At 36.7% G+C, this 24,777-nt stretch overlaps 3 protein-coding genes across 3 annotated transcripts in view; 1 reads left to right on the top strand and 2 right to left on the bottom strand.

Moving 5' to 3' along the window:
• LOC135479890 (uncharacterized) overlaps positions 1 to 8,810 on the bottom strand; it is a 192,754-nt gene extending 183,944 nt beyond the window's left edge. The window contains exon 1 of the mRNA XM_064759796.1: positions 8,801 to 8,810. The gene's annotated coding sequence lies outside the window, so the exon portion shown is untranslated. The remainder of the gene's footprint in view (positions 1 to 8,800) is intronic.
• On the bottom strand, positions 59 to 2,963 carry LOC135479178 (heparan-sulfate 6-O-sulfotransferase 2-like). The gene is made up of 2 exons (XM_064758952.1): positions 2,063 to 2,963; positions 59 to 1,232 (listed from the first exon to the last, which is right to left on the bottom strand). Exons 1-2 carry the CDS (start codon positions 2,638 to 2,640, stop codon positions 488 to 490), a joined length of 1,323 nt encoding a protein of 440 aa, XP_064615022.1. The 5' UTR covers positions 2,641 to 2,963; the 3' UTR covers positions 59 to 487.
• On the top strand, positions 3,249 to 18,489 carry LOC135479889 (F-box only protein 36-like). Its single transcript, XM_064759794.1, has 5 exons — positions 3,249 to 3,353; positions 6,375 to 6,486; positions 7,926 to 8,098; positions 9,651 to 9,785; positions 15,020 to 18,489. The coding sequence occupies exons 1-5, from the start codon at positions 3,249 to 3,251 to the stop codon at positions 15,101 to 15,103; spliced, it is 609 nt and encodes a 202-aa protein (XP_064615864.1). The 3' UTR covers positions 15,104 to 18,489.
• Positions 18,490 to 24,777: the final 6,288 nt, after the last annotated feature.

The following is a 24,777-nucleotide window of genomic DNA, read 5'->3' as shown; positions in this document are numbered from 1 at the left end:
CTTCAAATATGACAGGTTCAGTGTGCAGTTGTACTTCGAATTTTAAAAAAATAAGAAACTGATACTTGCTGGTAACATCTGTGATTTGTAGAAACTTGTCATGAGAAACAATCATTCGATTAAAAGTGGCCTTACTATGACAGATATTAGAATCCTATGCAAAAAAAAATGTGTCCTGGATTTGATAAGATGATATTTAAAGATCATGATGTGGATGAAACTATAAAAAACCTTGGTCACTTCAATTTCATATACTTTGGCTTGCGTTCATATACAGTTCACTCTTAAATACAGGTAAGTTTTGGAGTAAAGGGATACTGTAACAATAACATAGATGCAGTAGTTTTGTAGCCGCTGAGACCGAATGTAAAGCCAAGTCACACAAGCAAAACTTACAAATATTCACAAGCTGATAAGTAAAAATATTTAAACATTTAAATTTTTACCAAAATTTTTGGTATTTGAAATCCTTTTCAGTCGTTCACTATTAGCTACCGTTCATATCTCTGAGAAAGGAATTCAGTTCATTCTTATCTTTAGCAACAGGATCCTCCTCTTCCTCTTCTTCATCACCATCCTCTGTGTAATCGTCGTAATATTCGACACTATCCCCATCTGTGTGTTGCAGCAAGTCAGTAATAGTAGCATTAGAAGCCCCATTCTCTGCTTCCATTGCTCCCAGTCTTTGGAAAAATAGTTCTTTTGCAAACTGATACAGTTTTGCATCCAGATCATTTAACTCTTGAATTTTTTTGAACTGTTCTTCAGAGATAAATTTTGTAGCTTTCCCAGAGTGTGTCTTGTGATACTGCTCAAAGTCATCTATGAACTCCAAGTTAAAAGTATGCTCGAAAAGACGCTGGGTATAGTTCTGGTATTCCAACAGCCCAATAAATGCCATATTTTTAAGATTTTCTTTGGCACTTTCTAGCAAGATTTTCTTGTACGTCTGTTCCGGGATGTTGGAGTGGTTGTAGCAGTTGACTAGACTGAGGTTGGCTAGCATTCGCGTTTGCCGATTATTTGCCAGGTTATGCGGACAGGCCATGAACTCGTCCAACTCCACGGACCTCCAGTCTTCTCCCTCGTAGCAAAATGGAACTTCTCTCAAGGTAGCTTTACGGCCATTGCACTCGAGTCGCGCGCTTTTCCATGTAGCGCCACGCTGCACATGTTTCCATTCGCTGATGTAACGGTACACTGGCTGACGTAGCAATGTGATGAAATGGTACCTGGTAAAAAAAAAAAAAATTAAAGTTCTAAACTATTAGAATTAATCTGGTATCCATATGCTGCTTCAATTATCAAGAGTACTATTCCATTAAATCTCAATTAGTACATGCCGTTCATTTCCTACCGTTTTATTTTACATATCTTACCTTATTGATTTATGTGAGGGTCAAAATCAAAATACTAAAAATTTTAAGAGTTACATATGTCTGACTGACAGCTAAACACCTGCAAAAAGACTTGAAAAATGTATTTACCTATATCAAAATACAGTTCATACAAATGCCAAAATTATGAATGAATGATTACTGTAATTCTTCAACCATTTTGCATCTTTGTGAGATGTATGGTCAAGCATACTCTGAAGGCATCACTCCGTGCAGACTGATAACATACTTTCTGTGAAACCCTGAAACTGGCCAACTCAACCCATGTAGTTTTGTCTCCAAAATCAAATTAAAAATGTGCAAAAATGGCACTAAAAGTTACATGTACCTTTCATATGCCAAAAGGTTCGGGAATGAGGGTATGGCTTAATGTAACATCAGCAATATTTCAGATATAATGATGCCATCCCAGAAAATCAAATGATATTATACCTCAAAGAATTACTTCAAAATGTTTTATACGGAACAATCAAGTTATGTGCAAAAGTCTTTGAAGGACTTTGATCTGCAAAGCCAGGTTTCTGGAGGTAAATGTATGCATTTCATGGTTTATTAATTATAGATTTAATGCTTTCATGTCGATCCTACAGTCCATTCTAGACCAAATACATTACAATCATCAAGAAAGTGAAACAAATACAATACAAATATATACTGATACGTACTTTCGTTTCCTGTGATTCTTCTCCAGTTTGTCCAAGACAGAGCCAACACAGCTTGTCAACTCCGTCCAATCAGCGTGGAGACCACACACCCAGCCTGTGGAGAACCTACTTAACAGCCAGATTTTTCTCCCTTTCGTATAGCAGTCACATTTTTTCCGACCACGGTAACACTTGCATGGTGGCTCTACATCCAGGTTTTTTACAAGATGCCTTCCAAATGTCGTGCCCCCAGTTTTTTGTATGTGCACAAAAACTATAACATCCACATCTTCCAGATCCAAGTCATATTCACGATACAAATCATCTTCTTGAAATTTAATGTCACCCTCTGCTTCCAGTCCTGTACTGACAGAAGTGTCGGGATACTTTTTTTCCGTGTAAGTACGGCTACCCGATACGCTGGTGTTGTCTCTTTGATTCAGTCTCTGCTTTATATATGGACTTGGACTGGTGTTAAAACGAGAACATTCAAACTGATTGATACCACTGCATCCGTAGTATCCAAAATAAATCACCACAACAACTGTCACTACAAGAACTGAGCCGAAAATAAGCCTGCACCTTTTTTCCAAGCCCATAATGAAAAACGTGTCAACTTTGGATGTTCCTTTTTTCAAGTTTCTGGCGTGTTCACTGCACAAGACCCCAGAAAATCCTTCTAGTTCTGAAATACTACATCATCACATGAACGTCTTTCCCATCCCATCATCGCCATCTTCATCTTTCAATTTCATGAACTCTTCTTGCTGTGCCCAAACCGATTTCGGCCATTTTATCAACGGACAACAGAACGTGTAAAAGTTGACGGATACAAAACCTGCGCGATCAACCGGTGAAATCCTGATTTACCCAAGAAAACAATAACTACACAGATGGTTGGCAGATGCATGGTAAGGAGGTCATTTTCAGATCTGACACTTGTCTGCCCCATAGAGGGCGCTCCGCTAATAGAAGGCGTTGTTAATATAACCCTACGGTTAAAATTGAATAGTGCTCAGAATTTGATCGGAACCAACCGCTGTTGTCTAAAACTTTAATAAAGAGGTGTTCAAATAAATACTTGAATATAATGGCATACATATTGTTAATGAACAGCTTTCTTCCCCGTCTAATAAAAATGATCTAATTTGAGGAGGGATAATAATTACCTAGGTATCCACAGGCATTGCCATGGGAGTGCGTCAAAATGGCGTCAAAGGTATTTTTTCCCGATGGGTTGATTGTGGATATCAGTGGTCAAGCGCCTTCTCCGAGTAAAGATTTCTGTCAAGTTCAAGTAACGCAAGATGCGGTAAGATTCATGCCATTACTTTCCTGCTAAAGTTAAGTGAATGGTGGTAATGGGGCAAATGCAATGCACTATAGCTTTCTCAAAAAATGTGTCTCAGACTTCTGCACACGGCTATTCTATGATCACCCAACTACTAGGCCTAACTAATAGGAAACATGCTGGCTATAATCCAGCCATTCTAAGACTAGTAGAGCAGTGATAGAGATTACCTACTACTGCAAACAGTAAAGAAGATATTCAGTGGTCATTTCTGTTTGCAGTGCATCGACTGTGACAATTTTCTGATACATTTGACACTGACGGTACCAGTTCTTTCATTGAAGTTTGGTTGGGGTGGGTGGTGGTGGTGAAGGGTTTGGTACTAGCTCCACATCTGAATTTGAGCGAAATACTGTCCGAAAAAATTAATGCAATAATTGCATTTTTGAAACTGAACTATTTTGCATATTGTTTTCAAAATCCCATATTCAGGGCTTGACAGACAGTAAACATTAGAAAGTTAGGGTAATGACTAGGGCCTATACATCAGCTTATCATTTGTAATTTGTAAGCCCTCTCTTGAGATGATTTTATCATTGATCAAGCCAGGTTAATTTCTGCATGCAGCTCTGAGTTTAGATTCAGTTAATGAAGTTAGCTGCACAGCTTTAAGGATACCATATCCCCTTTTATGCAAAATTCTGCACTTTCCCTCATGTAGCCCTAGGCATTGTTCAGGAGTCACATATATATATTCTAAAGCTAAAAGCCACTGATTTCAAACATTCTTTCAAAATTCATCCAACTTTTATATTAGTAAAAGTAAAGAGGAAATTGTACAAAAAAAAAGAAATTTTTTTTTTCAAAATGTAATTATTATTATTGTTTGTTTTGGGTTTTTTTGGCCAGTTTTCAAATGTTATTCCCCAAGTGCACAGTGTACCATTTAAACTATTAAATAATCTGATGCACAGATTTTCAGTACTAATCTTAGATTTTTATGAGTGATTATTTCAACTTAAAGCTTAAAAAATTTGTTGAAATTAACAGTAATAATAATAACTTAATAACAGTCTCTAAAACTTGAAAATATGTCGAAAAATCCGTGTAATTATGTTGGGAAATAAGGAAGAAATAGAAGAATTTCACCGCACGAACACATGTCTGGATACGCCTCGTGTGACAAAATTTGTCATTAGATCATTTTCAAATTACTTTAAATCAATAAGTGCCCTGTTTTCACTCAAAATGTGAATAGATCAGCCTAGTTGTTTAAAGTTGCAAAAATTGTAATACTCCATGAAGGTATAAAATGGTGTTTTATTATAACAATTGGCTCTGTGTAAAACTGCGTGAATGTGTATATAACACCCTCCACCACTTGATGGTACCCCAGTGGGTGTTGTTTTTGTTAACATGTATATATTATCAACAATACTTGCACAGGCAGGTCTCATTTGTTATTCACTAATGTCATACAATAATTCAGTTCTAGAATTGTTTCCAGTTGTCCAGTTATATACTATTGTAGAAAAAAACAAACCAAAATCATAACACTAATATACATATGTAAATAGATAATTTCGCATTGTAAAACAAAAAAAAAGAACAAAAAAAACAAACAAACAATTACCAGTGTGAATGATTTAATAAAAGCGCTGATTTGACAGGCCACGATATTTAAAAGAGAAGTGACCCTAAAACCAGTATTTCAACAACACAGGCAGAGATTTGCACAAGCAGTGGTGTACAGTACAGACAGTTATGAGAGCAGGAGGTCATAATCATTTTGCAGAGGCATGTCTAGTCATGGTAATCTCCCAAATGAGTAAATCCCCCTAATATTAAAGTGGCCGGTAAGAATACCTGTCTGCCTTAGCTCACAAGTTTTGTACGATTTTTAAAATTTAAGGCCTTCATAGTTTGAACTTGTGTTTCATCTTTAAGTGAGAGGGAAGACAAGAAACTGAACAATAACAATTTTAAATTATAAAAAATTTTTAAAAAATGCTTAAATTTTATCCTTAACATGAATAGCATTCTGAGGACAAAGATACATTTTCTGTACAATGTTACATTGGTTGGACAATTTTAAAGACACGTATTAAAAACACTTAATAGAAAATAATATTCATAGTTAAGACATTCTCTGTCTTACAATGGGGTCCTTGTAAAAACTCCTTTCCCCCATAACAAAGCTATGAACTCGTTACTTCTTTCCTGTTTTACGTCACAATTATCAGACGGTGTATGTGTACTGTATGAAGTACACAAGCACTGCAGCATCACAGACAGACTGATGTGATCTTAACCTTTTGTATAGCTCATCCTCGAACCTCCCATTCTGGATATAACTGTGTTCACCATCATGTGTAGTAACCATTTTTCTTTTTAATACAGCTATAAAAATTACATGCAAATTGTTTTAAGCTCAAATTAAATTTAATAAATATTTACCTCTTTTGTGAACTTCTTTCCCCAATATTGTAATCTGGACAGCTTTAAAATGGACAAGGTAACGTAAAAGAAGAGATAATTTGTACAGTTTTAACAAGTGTGTGGCCCATACCTTTATAAACTTGCTGACATGGAAACTTTAAAGAAGGGTTTTTGAAAAAAAATATTTTTAAGATGAAACCATCTGATTATTTGACACTTAACTGGGCTGATAGACTAGAGTAACTAACCTAATTCTTGGATCAATATTTTGAAACATTCTGAAAGAACTATGGTGTACAGAAATGATTTGCACAGTTTAATGCAGTTTACGCCTTCAATGAACCAAACAAATCATTCTTGGTGTCATGGTGTCATTTTTAAAATAATAGTATGCATAAATTCCACTGAAAAGAGTGCTTTAGAGGCTGAAAAGTTTGAAGATTTACAGTAGGTCAGGTGTAACATTTATTAAATAGCATACCTCATATTCAAGCCGTATTAACACAGTGACGTGCATATATGAAGTCATTATAATTATCCTTGTATATGTGTGCTGACACTGACGTGATTGTCATTATTTTAACAGTTTGTGTATTTTTGTAGGTGATATTTCGCTGGTGGAAAATCTTGCCACCTACAAGAAATGACAGTAATGTCCCACCGATTGAATATAAAGACACATATGAAGACTTCATATATGATGACCGCATGCACTGTGAGTACATCATGTAAAGCCTTAATGGGATACAGAATCGCCATTGATTGGCTGCCAGTGGAGATAGGCTTTCCTGGGTTAAATCCTGCAACCTTGGTCAAGCTCGAATAAATCTGCCATACCTAAAATTCAGTTGAATCTAGACATAGCCTGGACTTGCCTGTCTCTCTCACCAGCCAATAAGAAATGATTCTGTATCCATCTAAGGTATGTTTACAAACTTCAAAGTTAATGTTTAATTTAAGCTTCTTAGCCTCTATTTAGGGGACTCTTCATGGCTGAGTGGTTAAGGCAGGTGGTAATATATTTCTGTCAGTTTTTATATGGCTGATTAGATGGTCTTGCATGATGTCCTTTGTCTTTTACTGACACGTCAAACATATGTGCCCTAATTCCCCAAAATTTTTCGCATACGAAAGCAACTTTCAATGCAGTTTTTGCATGTTTTTAATTTGATTTTGGTTTGATTGGCTAATTTCAGAGCTTCACAAAAAGTATAATTTTATCAGTCCTACACAGAATAATACTCTCAGAATTGAAATTGCTTGAATAAACACCTTGCAAGCATGCGAAGATTGAGGAATTACAGTGAGCCCAAGCCAGACATGAGAATGTCTGTCAGGTAGTTGCTGAAGGTCAGTGGTTTGCTTCTGGCATTCCTGAAAACTGACCACTGTCGTAGAAATGACATATTCTTGAGCACATACATAAAGGAAATGTTTTAAACATCCGTCTTCATTTGATTTTAATACCACCCACTTTGAATTCAAATACATATTTTAAAGCAAGCAGGTACATGTATGGAAAAAAAGGTTGAAAAATGTACATACATGCATATTACACAAAAAAGTCATAAATATTTATGTGCATGTAAATAAGAATGTAGAATCAGTTGATGGCATTCAGCTGAACATTCAGTGGCATTTTCTGGCCAAGTGGGTTCATGGATTAATCTTCTGCAATACTATGTTCACTATATTACTGAAATACTTGCATCACACCATTTAAGCTTTTGCTCATTCTGGATGTATACTACCCATTTACCAATGAGGACGCAGGTTCAATTTCAGCTCCTGCTCCTATGGTTTTAAGTTTAGGGGGTTTTGAGGTATTGGGCTTGGTGCAGTGGCTTCTCCAAACATGGTCTCCTCTTACATGTATAAGCCTGACTGCTGACATATAATATTTATTTATTTATTTGTTTGATTGGGTCTTTACACAGTACTCTCATATATAGAGTATTTCACTTATACAGTGGTGGCCACAACCATCTGCAGGTTACTGGCAAACCTTCCCATGTACACCTGGAGAGAAATATAATAAATGAGATATTTTTAAGTATGGCAGATGATATCACTCAGTTAAAGAGAAATAAATAAATCTAGTGATATATGCACCTTATAAAGCCATTTCTGCTTTTTTCTTGTCTTTGTTGGCAGCTGAGATTGAGCGAGTGTTCGGGGCACCCACATTGGAGTACCTGAAAGCGGTGGTTAACGGGCACCCTGACTACATCACTCGTCTTTCTCCAGATATTCTCAAACGAATCATTCTTAAGCTGGAGTTAGAAGACATCAACAGACTGGGCCAAACCAACAAGCTCTTTAGAGAGGTCAGTGAAAGAATGAACTTGTAAGGAATTTCAGTCTTTTTTTTTTTCAATAAGGAAATGGTCTTTCTAGGTAAGAGGTCAGTTGTTAATTTAAGAGCATTATTCCTTCACAGACAAAACATACATTTACTAAGATGGGATAAATTCTTTGATGGGTGATATATTAGTCTACTCAGTTACTCGTGGATGTTAAATGCTTAAGTTATAGATGATTTTAGTTATCAGTAATTATACTGTACTGATTGAAATTAGTTTACACGCTAACGTTCTCAAATATCTCAAATATCGTTTTGCTTATGGTGCGATTTACAGTCACATTCCTGTTTAACAATGGTTTAACATTATACTCAAATTTCCAAAACTGAAACCATTTTTTTTTCCAAAATCAAGATCTTTTATGCTACATTTTAGTGCCGCGCTGCACATAGCCAACACTGCGGTCATGTTAAAGCCTGAATTTACCATACCTTCTCAGTAATGACAGTAATTTTCACAAACTATGTCCCATAGTGCCTTGCAAGGGCTTGCCATAAGTGGTAAACTCTGTGTCGTAAGTAGGGGATTACCGATAACCAATCAGTGACACGCCATCCACACCTCCATCATGCCTCCAAAACTTTTTCTTGAAAAACCTGTGGTAATATGTTACGAACTATCATTTTTAAATTAATGTAAAAAGGGTTTAGCGCAAACCCCCCACCCAGCCCTCCTCATTGAGGCTCGGCTGTCAAATTTATGTCATGTTCCTGCCAAAGTAGACACTTTTTCAGTAATAAATGGAAAGTTTGCCTCCAGATCTTTATCGTCGCGTTTTAAGCATGTACGTAAGGCTGCATTATCAGTTCAATGATCAACAGCAATCATCCATGTCCCATTCTTATAGTGGGAAGAAAGACAAGCGATCGGTAGATCGACACTCCTGCAGATATAATACCTAATGCGGTAGGGTGTTGAATGTTCCTCTGTAAACAATGCTACACAACGGTTGACTTTAAATACATGTAGGGGATAGCATATTGTGTATAACACCGCTGGAAATATATTTTGCCTTATTTTTAAAAAAAAAAACATGTATACTGAAAAATGACATCAAGAGTTGCCGTGTACAAACTGTAATTATTGATAAAATTTGTTACCCTATCCTTGTTTGACACTGAATTTTATTCTGCTTCCTGTTTATCCTTTTCACCAGGAAACAGGACAATATTCAGTATCAGGGACAGGGTAACTTATCATATGATATGTCTCATTCATGTTATATTGCATTATATACCACTCTCAGTACCGCTCTCAGAATAGGAATTTTACCCCGACTTTTTTGGTGGCTTAGTCATAAGAGGGTCTGTCTTGAACTCAGGAGACCCAAGATCAAACCCGGCTCGGGTCATACATGTACCAAAGACTATAAGAATGGTACTTGTTGCTGCCTCGCTTGGTGCTCAGGACACTTTTCCCGAGTGAAAGATTCTTGAGTTTGGCGTTATTAGCAGTGAAAAAAAAAAAATGATATGGTATGTTGTTCATGCTAATGGGTAACTGCTATATTTGACAGCTGTGTAAAAGTGATGGTGTATGGGAGCAGATATACAGGCTGTACAGCGAGACACCAGTGACCAAAGACCTGCAGAACCTGGCTGCAGAAGAGGGATGGAAACAGTTGTTCTTCACAAATAAACTTCAGTTACAGGTAAAAACATTCTTCACAAATAAGCTTATGTTACAGGTTTTGTCACTTGAGTTAAGAGGTAATATCATTGTTCCAAAGTTACAGGCAACTACATTCTCAGTCTGTGCAAATAAGCTCCAGTTATAGGTACATGTAACCACATTCTCAGTCCGTGCAAATAAGCTTCAGTTATAGGTACATGTTACCACATTCTCAGTCTGTGCAAATAAGCTTCAGTTACAGGTGCATGTAACCACATTCTCAGTCTGTGCAAATAAGCTTCAGTTACAGGTACATGTAACCACATTCTCAGTCTGTGCAAATAAGCTTCAGTTATCGGCACATGTAACCACATTCTCAGTCTGTGCAAATAACCTTCAGTTATAGGCACATGTAACCACATTCTCAGTCTGTGCAAATAAGCTTCAGTTATAGGCACATGTAACCACATTCTCAGTCTGTGCAAATAAGCTTCAGTTATAGGCACATGTAACCACATTCTCAGTCTGTGCAAATAAGCTTCAGTTACAGGTACATGTAACCACATTCTCAGTCTGTGCAAATAAGCTTCAGTTACAGGTACATGAAACCACATTCTCAGTCTGTGCAAATAAGCTTCAGTTACAGGCACATGTAACCACATTCTCAGTCTGTGCAAATAAGCTTCAGTTATCGGTACATGTAACCACATTCTCAGTCCGTGCAAATAAGCTTCAGTTACAGGTACATGTAACCACATTCTCGGTCTGTGCAAATAAGCTTCAGTTACAGGTATATGTAACCACATTCTCAGTCTGTGCAAATAAGCTTCAGTTATAGGTACATGTAACCACATTCTCAGTCTGTGCAAATAAGCTTTAGTTATAGGTACATGTAACCACTTTCTCAGTCTGTGCAAATAAGCTTCAGTTATAGGTACATGTAACCACATTCTCAGTCCGTGCAAATAAGCTTCAGTTACAGGTACATGTAACCACTTTCTCAGTCTGTGCAAATAAGCTTCAGTTATAGGTACATGTAACCACATTCTCAGTCTGTGCAAATAAGCTTCAGTTACAGGTCATGACATTCTCAGTCTGTGCAAATAAGCTTCAGTTACAGGTCATGACATTCTCAGTCTGTGCAAATAAGCTTCAGTTACAGGTAACCGCATAATGACCCAGGAGTCTCTCACCAATGCGGTTGCTGTGAGTTCAAGTCCAGCTGATGTTGACTTCCTCTCCGGCCGTATGTGGGAAGGTCCTTCAGCAGCCTGCGGATGGTCGTGGGTTTCCCCCAGGCTCTGCCCGGTTTCCTCCTACCATAATGCTGGCCGTCTTCGTATAAGTGAAATATTCTTAAGTACGGCATAAAACACCAATCAAATAAATAAATAAATACAGGTAACCACATTCTCAGTCTGTGTAAGTTTCAGTTGCAACACATTTGACATTCTGTAGAAATAAATGGCTCCAGTCACAGGTAACAACCCATTTTACACATGTTCCTCAGCTCGAGATGACAATTTACTTCAAAAGTAAGCTGTATCTGCTGGTAACAACACTCTTTACATATGAACTTCAATTGAAAGGGACATTACTACGTCAGTACCTACTATATTTTGTATTGTCGTAGTACATAGATTACTTCCCTTGACGGAAAGAACTGGTCGTTTATTTCAGTATTAAAGGTATATGGGACTAAAATATTGATGTTTACTTGTTCATTTTCACAATGGACGGAAGCAAATTGCAAAGGTTCACAAGTAATTAACTGTACAGGAAATTTTTGGCAATTGGATTAGTCAAAGTTTATCACTGAGGTTGTTTAAACAGTACTTCCAAATGCTAACAGCATTGGATAGTTGAACTGATATCTTCCGTCAAAGGGGATAATCCATGAAAAGGGGAGTAATGTGTGGAACACAGAATAACACATAGGGTGCAGGTTCAGTCCCAGGTTTGGACAAGGAATTTGTGTTTGCGGGGCCTTGGTGACAGTAAGCAGCTGAGATCGATTCCACAAAGGCATTTGAATGAATGAGTGAAACTTTTATTTAAAAAGGGAAGCTCTGTCAGACTTAACAATTTGCTCTTCCCAGAGGCCCTCTATAACAATACATGAACATTAAACAAGTACTAACAGTATATGCAATTCCATTTTTTAAAAACATGAAAACAGTCAATAATTAATCACTACATATATCAGGTTGTATAAATTTACTGGTTGAAATAATTTTTCAAATAACGTGATTTAAGAGCAGAAAGTGATGGTGCTGTTTTCATTAGACATTCTAAACTGTTCCAAGTATCATGCCCCACTACTGTAAACTGTTTCTATAATAGTCAGAGTACTACTTATCAATACAAAGGTTGTTAACAGTTGATCTAAGAAAATTTTTGTTCACTGCTGTGTTTTTTAACTAGCAATTCTTTTAGACATAGTGGTTACTCATCATGCAATGATTTAAAAATAAGACAAGTCACACGATATCTGATGCGATGAGAAATTGGCACCCAGTGTAAGTCTAGGAGAATTGGAGCTGTAGAAGTATGTATTTTAGCTGCTCTTTTTTGATGCTTGTTTATTTAAAATAATCTACCAATAAGTGACTGTGAACAAGTTCCCCATACTGAACTAGAGTAATCAAAATGTGGCAAAATATAGCTGTGAAAAAAGTTTTTCGTCTCTTCAAATCCAGATAGACCTTGTTCAGCCTTAAAATTGCAAGAGCTTTTGAAATTTTTTTGCATACGAGATCAATATGATCTTGCCATTTATGAAAACTCCAGGCAATTTTGCTAATGAGACTTGTTCAGTTGAAGAGTCTTCAATTTTTATGTTTAAGGCATTGTTTTTTACACTTCTGAGATGCTCTTGAGAACTTGTTAACATAAATTTTGTTTTATCTGGATTTACATACCTTTTATTTTCATAACATCACTTAGTAACAGCTTTTAGGCCTTCATTCAAAACTGTCTGAATTTCCGTAACAGTTTTTAGCATTACAATGAACAGTTGTGTCATCAGCATTTATATACATGATGAAAAGTAGTGGTCCCAGTATTGAGCCTTGTGGAACACCTTTCTCTATTGTCATCTCCCCTGAAGCCTTACTGCTATGTTAACTACACAGTTTCTGTTTTGGAAATAAGACTTAAAGAATCTCAAGGCTGTGTTGTGGAACTTATACACTTTTAACTTATCTAGTGGGATTTAGTGGTTTACCATATCAAAGGCTTTTTTAAAATCAAGCATAACAAATCCAACTATATTTCCTTTATCAATTGATTTATGCCAGCATTCAGCAAGTTTGATCAAAGCAGTTTCAAATAAATGTGACTCACAAAACCGAGATTAGTTCTTGTCTTATATCTGAAATGTTCCCAGGTACTCATGGAGACAGTTATGTACATGCCTTTCAATTAGTTTTGGATGATATTGAAAGTATTGAATGTGGTTACATGTACCTGTAAGTATTGATGGGCTGATAATTTATAAACAATGACTTATTTGCTCCTTTGTGGAGAGGTATGGTCTTTGCTATTTTTCCAAGTATTTGGATGGGTACTTGTTGTTATACGTTTGTTTGATATGGAAGTCAATGATTTTGTGATGACTGGTGCAGGCTGTTTTTGAAAATTTCAAGCTTTTGACTCGTATAATGTACATAATTATTCAAAAACATACTTTTTGGTAACATTAGGAATAGAGAAAATATAATCTTCTTGTACTTCTTCATTCATAACACATTTTAATTTGCTAAAGTTTGGCTTTACTGTGGAAGATCTTGATTGTGAAATACTTCTGGTACAATTTTCGAAGAAAGTCTCAAATAAATTGGGAATCTGTTCAGAGTCATCAGTGACATGTACACAGTATTCGTCAGTTACAAGTTGATTAGGAACAGAAGAAGAGTGGATTGGATTTATGTTCCACAGTACTTTCCAAATATCATTAGGAATTTTTTGGATTGCTCTACTTCTTTATGTCAGAATTTAACACCAAACAAAACTTTACTGTTAACTTTGTTTTTCCAGTATTTGCAGCTTTTCTCATTATTTTATTGGTTAGCCAAATCACGTTGATACATAGGTGATGTTATCTCTTCAGTTATCCTTAAAGGTTTTTTGAAATATGCTTAACATGGCCATGTTTTTAATTTAAAACATTTTATTTCAATATTTATATTGAGAATACTTGGAAAATTACTTATCCATCTTTCAGTTGTAATATTTGGATCTTTCCATTTGTTAAAAAGTACTCAAAGGTGAATTAATTGGTCTGAAATAAAGCTACTTTAGTCAAAAGGTTTTTCAATCTCTTTACTGAATTGTGGTATGCTTGTCTTTTTGGCTATAATTAACTTTTGATTTCCAAGTGATGCACATAGGAAATTGATAACTGATGGTTACCTGTGAAACATTCGCTGCAAGTACTTTGTCAGTTGAATGTAACATAAATAAGATCAATCTCTGACTTAAGTCAAAAATTTGAAATACGATCTTAAAGCATATTTTCGGTTTTATGAAGTAAAATTTTGACCACCTCATCAGTGTTTATATTTGATGCCAAATATATAAAATTCAACAATCAGTACCCAAAAACTGGTTGTGGAAAGATTTTAAATTTTGACTTCAGTCCTGAAATGACTTTATAGAATCGGCCCCTGATGATGTTTGTACGGCTGTTTACAAACTCATTGTTTGTTGAAGTCCACTGGTCTTTCACCAATATGGTGTGCATATCATTATATCACAAATGTTTGTAAAGGGTTAGTTGTTTACCAATATTCTTTCCTCAACATTTTATCATTTCCAGAGAGCAAGTTTCAATGTCATATATGCAGCTTTTTCGTTTTGATGTTTTTGGCCAAATTCAGTGCTTTACAAAAAGTATAGCCGTACATGGGAAGCTCTCGCAGCAATCTGCGGATGGTTGTGGGTTTCCCCCAGGCTCTGCCCGGTTTCCTCCCACCATAATGCTGGCCGCTGTTGTATAAGTGAAATATTCTTTGTAAAACAGCAATCAAATAAATAAATAAATAACAAGAAGTATAATTTTGTCGTTCTGCATGAAATAGTAAACTCAGAATATGCTTTAATAGACAATAAAGGTTGAAGAATTGCAATAAAACTTCAGTTTCCTCCACCCTCGAAATTAACTCCATTTTGATAGTAAAAAATTCTTGAGTATTTCTTTCAGCAATAATTGAATAAATAAATAAATAATTTTGTCTTATTTTTTAACAAGTAATAAACATATTTCTTCACCAGCGTCGAATTCGAAAGCAGATGAGAAAACAAAATGAAGGGAATAATGGAACGACTGAAGGGCGCTTGGCATTCCTTACAGAGTGAAGATGTTCTGAAGAGCTGAAAACCAAGCCAAACTTATATGTACTGTCAAGTGTGCCTCGTACTAACACTCACCACCCTCACCCACAGGGAGTTGACCTGCCTTAACACTAACCTCAGTACCTGCACGGGACAAAAAGCATCAAACAGGGCATCATGTTTTGTTGCGAACATGCATTCACAGCCTTTTTGTTGTTTGGTAATACGTGTAAGGTGATGTTGTTCATAGATTTAAGTCACTGTGCACTGTTTTGTTATACAAGACTGTCATGAAAGTTATGGAAAGTTAGTCACTCAGATTCAAATATGGTGGCCAGCCCTGTATGGGCCTACTGCATTGTCATTAACTGGATTGAAAGTAAGACCATTGTTACAAAATTCTTTGTTGGACAGCAGCCAAAAAAAAAAGGAAAAAAATTGATTCTGGTTAATGAAACTGAGAGGGATTTTAAAGAATCTAACATTAAAAGAAAAAGTAATAAAAAAACAAAATCTGTCGGAATCTCAATAATAACTTTGCAGTAAGGCCCCTTCTGGATGGTCAGTCAACAAACATATTTACTTCAGACCTAGTTTATAGCAGCAACTCAGGACATGAAGTGGATACTTCATCTTTAAGTGCGATTGCACATCATTGTTGGCTGAGTTACATTTCACTCTGTAACTGCCCTGGAAATCCATGGGAATGGTTGATTTCTTAGATGCAGAAATTAAATTCTGTTCATGCCAAAGGCCTGATTTAATGTCTCTTACCCTTGTATCAAGCATTGCTAATGTGATGCAGTCTTTTTCTCAGTAGGTATTGCAATTTCGTGTTAGTACATTTCATGCAGCTAAGCCAAATAGTAATGTTGAGTGCGCATGTCACATTTGGAATAAATGAAAGCAAACGGTGTCCCTATCTTACAACATTTTAACCCCTCTTCAGTCCCAAACAGTTCAGCAGATTTTTTGTAACGTTACTTGAATCTTTGTGACACCTGTTTCACAGCCTAGTTACGAGGAAAAAGCAGAAAAACACACACATAAAATTATGGGTTACAGGGCAGAATTCTTAGGGTATGGGCAAATACAAGGACGTTTTTATAGCCCTTTAAGGTGCCCAAATTACAGCATACCCAAAAAGATGGGAAATATGCATGATAAATTTAGCTTAACTGCTCTCATGTAAGCTGAATGTACAAAAATGAATAAGTAATACTCACAATAATAATTTTTATATAAGACATTAAGTTAAGGTTTTATAATATTTAAAAATATTTTGGTTCAAATTAGCCTACTAATAGGGTGCCCCAATTGAAAGGCTTTGTTTTGGCCCTGTGAGTTGTCGCCAAAGTCTGCCTTATCATTTGTTTCTGCCCTGTGTCACCCATTCTCATGCTCACTCAAAACAGCATGTGCACTAATGGGCACTCAAAACTGCGTGGGTACTGATGGGCATTCAAAACTGCATGAGTGCTGATGGGCACTCAAAACTGCATGTGTACTAATGGGCACTCAAAACTGCATGGATACTGATTAGCACTCAAAACCGCAGGGATACTGATGGGAACTCAGAACCGCTATCTGGCAAATTGTCAATACTTCATATAGGCCTGTAATGTCTAATACTTCATATAGGCCTATAATGTCTAATACTTCATATAGGCCTATAATGTCTAATACTTCATATAGGCCTATAATGTCTAATACTTCATATAGGCCTATAATGTCTAATACTTCATATAGGCCTATAATGTCTATATGTACAGAGACTCATTTGGATTTAAATAACTGGTCGTTATGACCAAAACATTTGAGACCTACTTATATTGTCTCCTCTGAGCATGGCTCTTTGTTCCGGCGTTAGGTATTACTGTTAATACGGTGTGTGTGTGCGTGTTTGTTTTTTTGTTTAAAACTGCTTATTTTTATAGAATACATGCATGTATAATTTTTCCTGTTGATGAGCAGTTATGCAAAGAATGTGCTAAAATGACAGTTCTAAAATTTGAAAACTGAGTACTTCAGTTAAATATACATCTATTTAATAACATAGTCTAACAGATGTTATTTTTGCTAAATCTGTGTTGTATGTTAGAATATAATATTTTTATACTAACTGTATTAGTAGAATTATTGATTTATGCTGATATTTTTAATTGCAACATGGCAACATGTGGTGTTTATGAGAAGCTCTCCCACACAAACTGCTGAAGTTATAAGGTGCCCCAAACTAAAGGTAGCTATATTATTCATTCATTGTGATGTTGATATCTGTGATTGTTAATTTCCTATGTATAAATGTTAGAATATGTGTATTGCATTTAAGGAATTATTTCTATCAGATATTTTACAGAAAGACATCTGGGTTTTCAAGAGATTACGCCCTACTTTGAAATCGGGGTATCTTTGCATTTTTTCTCCTATATCCTTTTGCGTTGTGTAAAGTTCTCATTGTTTGTGGGAACAATAAGTGGTCAGCTAACATGCTTATTGGGCAGTCTTACATTCCATAAAAGCCATTTGTCTTCCACCAGTATGGTGTGCAAGTTTGTATGTCAAGTGCCAAAGGTTGGTAGCTTAACCTTAGGGTTCCAGTTTCCTCATAACATGTAAAGTGTTTGAAAATATTGGATATTGCCTCTTTAAAGGCCCTTGAAAAACATGTTCTGTCACAGAAAACTGTTTCATTTCACTTTTAGATCAGTTTATTGTTTTGCAGTGTTTGACTTCTACATGTAATGTAGCAGCAAATCATACCTCAATAACTCTGAAATTCAAGTGAGCAGAAGCACATAAGGTGTGATAATGCACTGAAAAATGCAGGTCTTTGTAAAAAGAAAACACTAAATGTTGCTATATTTGTCTTCTGTAAGTCTTTTTTAAGTTTAAATTGTTCCCAGACATTTAGAACTGCAAATCTATCCTTAAGTTCAATGAGAAGTATTAAAGTTGAACAAGAACCTGTTCAGAAGTGTGACTGTGTCAGTTAAACATCCTTTTTAGTTTTTGGTTATTCCCAGGTTTTTAGAACTGCAATAATGTTACATGTATTTGTAAATACATTTCCACATGTATGTGTACATCAAACATTTCCTGCTTATCAAATTGTGAACTTGATATGGGTTTCGCCGTCCACACAGTGAACTTGATATCACTTTCTCCGTCCACACAGTGAACTTGATATCGCTTTCTCCATCCACACAGTGAACTTGATATCGCTTTCTCCATCCACACAGTGAACTTGATATCGCTTTCTCCGTCCACACAGTGATGTACATGTAATAACCATCTCCACAATAATTGTACTTGTGTATTACCATTACTGTGTGTTACTCAGTAGTAATCCTCTTTCCTGTCAAGTAAAGATATTTTATTTAATAAATTCTTCAGATTGTAGAAATATATCTACTATGTCAACTTATGTTTTTTTTTTTGTATTTTTTTAACACTATAATTGAAATGTCTGAGATATTTCATGGTTTCTCCCAGTACAGATCTCCAAAGATATCACACTTTCAGGTTTCTCCAGTTACAGGTCCGATTTGACTTGTCCTGAAACCATATCCAAGAGATCTAACACTTCCAGGTTTCCTAGTAACAGATCTGATTTGACTAGTCATGTAACCGGGACCCAAAGATTTAATTCTTTCGATTTGATTTATCATGTAACCTACTCTTTTTGATTTCTTCCTTCACAAATCTGAAACTAAGTCCCAAAGAACTCACACGTCTCGTTCCACAGGTCTGATATGAACTGTCATGAAACCAGATCCCTAAGATCTAAGACTTCCTGGTTTCCTCAGTCACAGACACGGCTTGACTTTTCGTGACACCAGTTCACAAAGATATTGAGCTTTCTGGTCTCTTCAGTCACAAGTCCACAAGTCTGATTTGACAATTTTTCATGAAACCAAGTTGTCAAAAAATTTGATATTTCCTGGCATGACGGCTGTGTATGACATATGATAATAACGTCTCATGGTTTTCTCCTAGTCTATTTCCTGAACCAATAACTTCAGACATCTGACATCTCGTTTCCTCTTTTCCAAAAGACAGGTCATGTGTGAAGCTTGTTAGACTCTCTGTTTAAAAATTTTAACCCCAAGAAAGATTCTTATGCAAATTCAACACTGAGAAATGTCATTGAGAGATATCAAGGTTCATCTAAGACCAATTCCCCCAAAAGGGCATTGTTGGATGTTTGACTCCCATGATAAGTATATTCCCCGAGGAGAAGTACATGTACTCAAATTTTTGCATTTTGTTTGACTTTCTCTATATGTATCGGAACAATCACACCCTGGTTTCACTACAGACACTAATTGTCCAATTAGAGAGGTCATCAGGCTTTCCATGTTTGAAGTCTAAAGAGACATGGCATGGTTTCCAATTCCCTAAGTCAGGTTCTTAGACCACATATACACAATGTTTGACTCCAGTGAGTCATACCTCAAAGAACTATGATCGCCTCGTAGATTATTTCCTTACTCAATGTCTCCTGTCTCTGGCCGACACTTATAAGAGATGCTTAAACATGGGTTGCATGGTTTCCTAATGGAATAATGGCCCAAGAGGAGTCTTCACATTAGAAATGTCTGAATAAACACCTCATGGTTTCCTCTAATTGTTCATGAGGGTCCTCCTCCCATGAGAAATGCCTTAATAGACACCTCATGGTTTCCTCTAATTGACCTAGAGGAGGACTCCTCCCATGAGAAATGCCTTAATGGACACCTCATGTTTTCCTCTAATTGACCTAGAGGAGGAGTCCTCCCATGAGAAATGCCTTAATAGACACCTCATGGTTTCCTCTAATTGACCTAGAGGAGGAGTCCACATCATGGTTTCCTCTAATTGTTCATGAGGGTTCCTCCTCCCATGAGAAATGCCTTAATAGACACCTCATGGTTTCCTCTAATTGACCTAGAGGAGGAGTCCTCCCATGAGAAATGCCTTAATAGACACCTCATGTTTTCCTCTAATTGACCTAGAGGAGGAGTCCTCCCATGAGAAATGCCTCAATAGACACCTCATGGTTTCCTCTAATTGACCTAGAGGAGGAGTCCTGTTGTATTGTGAATGTTAGCAGGCCTTACACATAATCTGTTTTAATCTGGTCTTGCAGTGGAACTGTAGGCTTGGTGACCACCTACTGTTTTAGTCCACCGCAACGCTGCATATCAGGACCAGTCATGTACGTTATTGTTAGAATTGTATGTCTGTAAACCTTGTTAAAACTTGTTTGTTACTATGCTGTATGTTTTTGTATAAAAATGTATTGTCACTTGTCAAGTAAACCCAGAGTCCTGGAACCACCGACTCTGCGATACAATTGTGCCATAGCTGAAGTTACACCAGCTAGTGTGAAACTGTCTAATTTATATGTGCATGTTTTCCTATCGTTCATAAAGTCTTCAGTACATAAGTAAATCCTGCCTTGAGTGTTCCTGATTACAAATTGTGACCAGCATCACAATAGTCCTCCCATGAGAAATGTCTTCTTAAAGACCTCATGGTTTCCTCTAATTGACCTAGAGGAGGAGTCCTCCCATGAGCCTTGTTAGACACCTCATGGTTTCCTCTAATTGTTCATGAGGGTTCCTCCTCCCATGAGAAATGCCTGAATAGACTTCTCATGGTTTCCTCTAATTGACCTAGAGGAGGAGTCCTCCCATGAGAAATGCCTTGTTAGATGCCTCATGGTTTCCTCTAATTGTTCATGAGGGTTCCTCCTCCTCCCATGAGAAATGCCTTAATAGATACCTCATGGTTTCCTCTAATTGACCTAGAGGAGGAGTCCTCCCATGAGAAATGCCTTGTTAGACACCTCATGGTTTCCTCTAATTGTTCATGAGGGTTCCTCCTCCCATGAGAAATGTCTTAATAGACACCTCATGGTTTCCTCTAATTGACCTAGAGAAGGAGTCCTCCCATGAGAAATGCCTTGTTAGACACCTCATGGTTTCCTCTAATTGTTCATGAGGCATCCCCCTCCAATGAAGAGAAATGAGCCAGAAGACGGAAAAGCAGCAGTGGCCTGAAACTGTTTGCTCAAAATTCGAAAGAGGTTTTATGACGCTTGTTCTGAAACTTTTATAAAGAATGTAATACTTTTTAAACCGCTAAAGTCTGATCTCCAATGAGATCTACATCATTTCCACGACAGTTACATTTTTGGGGGTTTTGTTTTGTTTTTTAATCCCAACAATCAATCAGAACTAAGTTTGTTGATTTATAATCCAGTGTGTATCAATACACATTTTCGAAATAACGTCGGAAAATTGCCCATTATTTAGACAAGGATTCTCTTCCCCTGGTTATTGAAATATACTTCGCTGTTTTATTGTAATATCCAGATAAATTTTTATGAAGTGGGTGAAATGTATGTTTTCGTATCGTGTCTTCCTATTCATGATGTACTTTTTTGCAAATTTGGCTAAACAGTTTAGAATAGGTATCCCTTTATTATCATATTATATATTATTGTTTTTTCTTTTGTTATTTTTTCTGGCAAATCACCTCTAATCTTGATCGAGTTTTCATATCGCTTCCAAAAACAGATGAGCAGTTGAACACTGTTGAAATACGTGTCCGACTTTCTTTATCTTGCTTACAATAATCACAAATACTGTATGATTTTAGTTTAGTTAGTCCAGATTTGTTTTGTACAGCAAGAACAGGGCAAAGCGGCAAGGCGCCATTCTATATTTTGTTACAGTAGGAACACTTTTCCCAGTTTTGACTTTTTTTGGAGGACAAATAAAGTTCAGGTACTCTAAATAAAATAAGCATTAAGCATATAAAAGACTGATTTTGATTTAATTGATGTTTGATTTTACGCCGTACTCAAGAATATTTCAGTTTTACAATGGCGGACAGGTGGGAGGAAACTGAACAGAGCCCGGCGGAAACCCACGACCATCAGCATGTTGCAGGAAGACCTTTCCGTGCACATATGTCCACAGCACATAAATAGAAGGTCAACAGTTTTCGATAATGCCGGAATGTTTCACAGTACCAAGCTTACTTACATGGCGTATAGCTTGTCGTTACGCGGCAATCAAAAATATGTATCTCATTTGTGATTGCAACTGGTCAGATATCAAAGATGCGATTTTATTCAACACGATACATCACATAAGGACTAAAGGGGGCATATGAAGCTGCCTAAATGGGACACATTAAGCTGCCTAAAGGGGGCATATGAAGCTGACTAAAGGGGGCGTATGAAGCTGACTAAAGGGGACATATGAAGCTAAAAGGGATATATGAAGCTGCCTAAAGGGGACATATGAAGCTGCCTAAAGGGGACATATTAAGCTGCCTAAAGGGGACATATGAAGCTGACTAAAGGGGACATGAAACTAACTAAAAGGAACATGTGAAGCCAATTAAGAGGGACATATGGAGTTGGCTAAAATGGATTGATGAAGCGTTTAACTTTTTTATAGCAGCTTTCCATATATGCAAGGGGGTTCGCTTGAGCCTTGCACCAACACATCATCAATAGGCCTCTATACATTATCTATGTCGTTTCTGCACCTGGTTGGGTTTGCCTATGGAGACATCACATCTGTACATTGTTCTTACTGTTTCCCCACAATGAGTTTGGATTCTTTGGAAACATCTTATGTAGGCATGTCATCTTGACACTGTTCGTGAATCATGTCATCTAAACATTGTCTCTATGGCTTCTCACTTTGTGTTAGCATTCTTTGGGAACATCTCACCTAGATACATTGTCCTTATGGTTGCGCCATGATGTGTTTGGATTCTCATGGGAAAATCTCATCTAGACATTGTCCGTATGGCTTCCGAACAATATGTTCGAATTCTTTGGGGAGATCTTATCTAGGTATTGCCGGTATGGTTTTCCCTACAACATGTTTGGATTCTTTGGGAAGACCTTTTACATCTAGACATTGTCTGTATGATTTCCTCAGAGTGTGTTTGGATTCTTTACGAACATCTCATCTAGGCATTGTCCATATGGTGTCCCCACGATATGTTTGGATTCTCTGGGAACATCTTATCTAGATGTGTGCCCAAATGGTTCCCCTACAATTTGCTTGTATTCGTATGAAACATCTAATCTAGACATTGTTTCTACGGTTTCCCCCGTTATGTTTAAATTCTTTGGGAATATCTCATCTAGTTGTCTGTTTGGATTATTTGTGAAAATCTCATCTAGACATTGTTCATATGGTTTCCCTACAATGTGTTATTTGGAACGTCTCATCTAAATATTGTCTCTACGGTTTCGCCATAATATGTTTGGATTATTTGTGAACATCTCATCGAGACATTGTCAGTATGGTTTGCTGTCCACCTTGTGTTTGGATTTCATCTTGACACTGTATTCTTATGAGCCATCTCATCTGAACATTATCTCTACGGTTTGCGGCCTTGTGTTTGAATCATTTGAGAACATCTCATCTGGACAATGTCCGTATGGTTTCTCCATAGTAAGTTTGGATCCTTTGGGAACATCTCATCCAGACAATTTACGTGTGGTTTGTTGTCCCTGTTATGTTTGGGTTTCATCTTGACACTACCCGTGTATTCTTATGGAACATCTCATCTAAACATTGCCTCTACGATTTCTCACCTTATATTTGGATTCTTTGGGAACTGCTTATCTAGACATTTTCCGCATGGTTTCCCCACAATTTGCTTATATTCTTATGGAACATCTCATCTAGATATTGTTTGTACGGTTTCGCCCACCCTGTGTTTGAATTCTTTAGCAACATCTAGCCATTGTCCGAATATATGATTTCACCACGTTTTTGGATTATTTGGGGACGTCTCACCTGGAGACACTGTCCGTATGGTTTCTCCACAATATGTTTGGATTCTTTGAGAACACCTCATCTAAACATTGTCTATATTGTTATCTTAAGTTATCCTTGATTCTTGGTGAGCATTTATCTGTATAGACATTATGTCAAATGACTCTCCAATCAGCGAAACGTCTTGTATATATACAGTTAAATCCAGTAATATTTACTAAACATCTCTAACAGGCATACATATACTACATGGTTTCCTCAAAGCATTAATGAAGCTCCCGCAGTCCTGCGTTGCCTCTGTCTTTTTGCGCAATTACACCTCTCATTTCAACAGAGAATATCATCCAAATGATTTCCCCAATGCATCTTTTGTTTCCCCTGATAGATCTTTTGGGTAAACTTTTAAATATGGCATTCATGGTTCTCTCAAGGCTTTCCTGTTTTCCTTACACGCAACATATCGGTCACGTAAACCGAATGATAAGTCATGTTGTATCACAAGTTGACAGTATTCCACTACGGAAAATGTTTAAAAAATCTAAAATTTTTTTAATAAACCACAAGAATCTTAATTCGTATAGAATAGTCTATCCATGTATAATAGGCATAGGCTTCGTGTTTAATACATGGTTCTTATTTTAAGAGATGTCTCTAAAATATGATAGATCTAAAGTACAAAACAAATGCCCTTGTATATACATCTTGAGCATTTAGCTGGTCAATTACACAGATAATATATACATGCTTTAATATTTTATATCATATATATATATATTCCATATAACTACCGATCAACACTCGTATGATTTACACTGAAGTCACAATCTTAGAGCATCATGTAACACTACATACGTTGAGCGAAGAGAAGTCGCAGGAAGAGTGTCTCAATCTCTCGGATTT

The sequence above is a fragment of the Liolophura sinensis genome, chromosome 12, assembly GCF_032854445.1.
Source record: "Liolophura sinensis isolate JHLJ2023 chromosome 12, CUHK_Ljap_v2, whole genome shotgun sequence".
NCBI lineage: Eukaryota > Metazoa > Mollusca > Polyplacophora > Chitonida > Chitonidae > Liolophura > Liolophura sinensis.
The sequence above is the reverse complement of the archived record's forward strand: the minus strand, read 5'-3'. Positions and strand labels throughout refer to the sequence as shown.

What these genes read in the sequence shown, in the direction of transcription:
- LOC135479178 (XM_064758952.1), bottom strand. Translation starts at nt 2,640, where the DNA reads ATGGGCTTGGAAAAAAGGTGCAGGCTTATTTTCGGCTCAGTTCTTGTA. An exon ending in AAGAATCACAGGAAACGAAA is followed by an intron (nt 1,233 to 2,062) that starts GTACGTATCAGT and finishes TTTTTTTACCAG; the next exon opens with GTACCATTTCATCACATTGC.
- LOC135479889 (XM_064759794.1), top strand. Translation starts at nt 3,249, where the DNA reads ATGGCGTCAAAGGTATTTTTTCCCGATGGGTTGATTGTGGATATCAGT. An exon ending in TTCAAGTAACGCAAGATGCG is followed by an intron (nt 3,354 to 6,374) that starts GTAAGATTCATG and finishes GTATTTTTGTAG; the next exon opens with GTGATATTTCGCTGGTGGAA. An exon ending in CAAATAAACTTCAGTTACAG is followed by an intron (nt 9,786 to 15,019) that starts GTAAAAACATTC and finishes TTTCTTCACCAG; the next exon opens with CGTCGAATTCGAAAGCAGAT.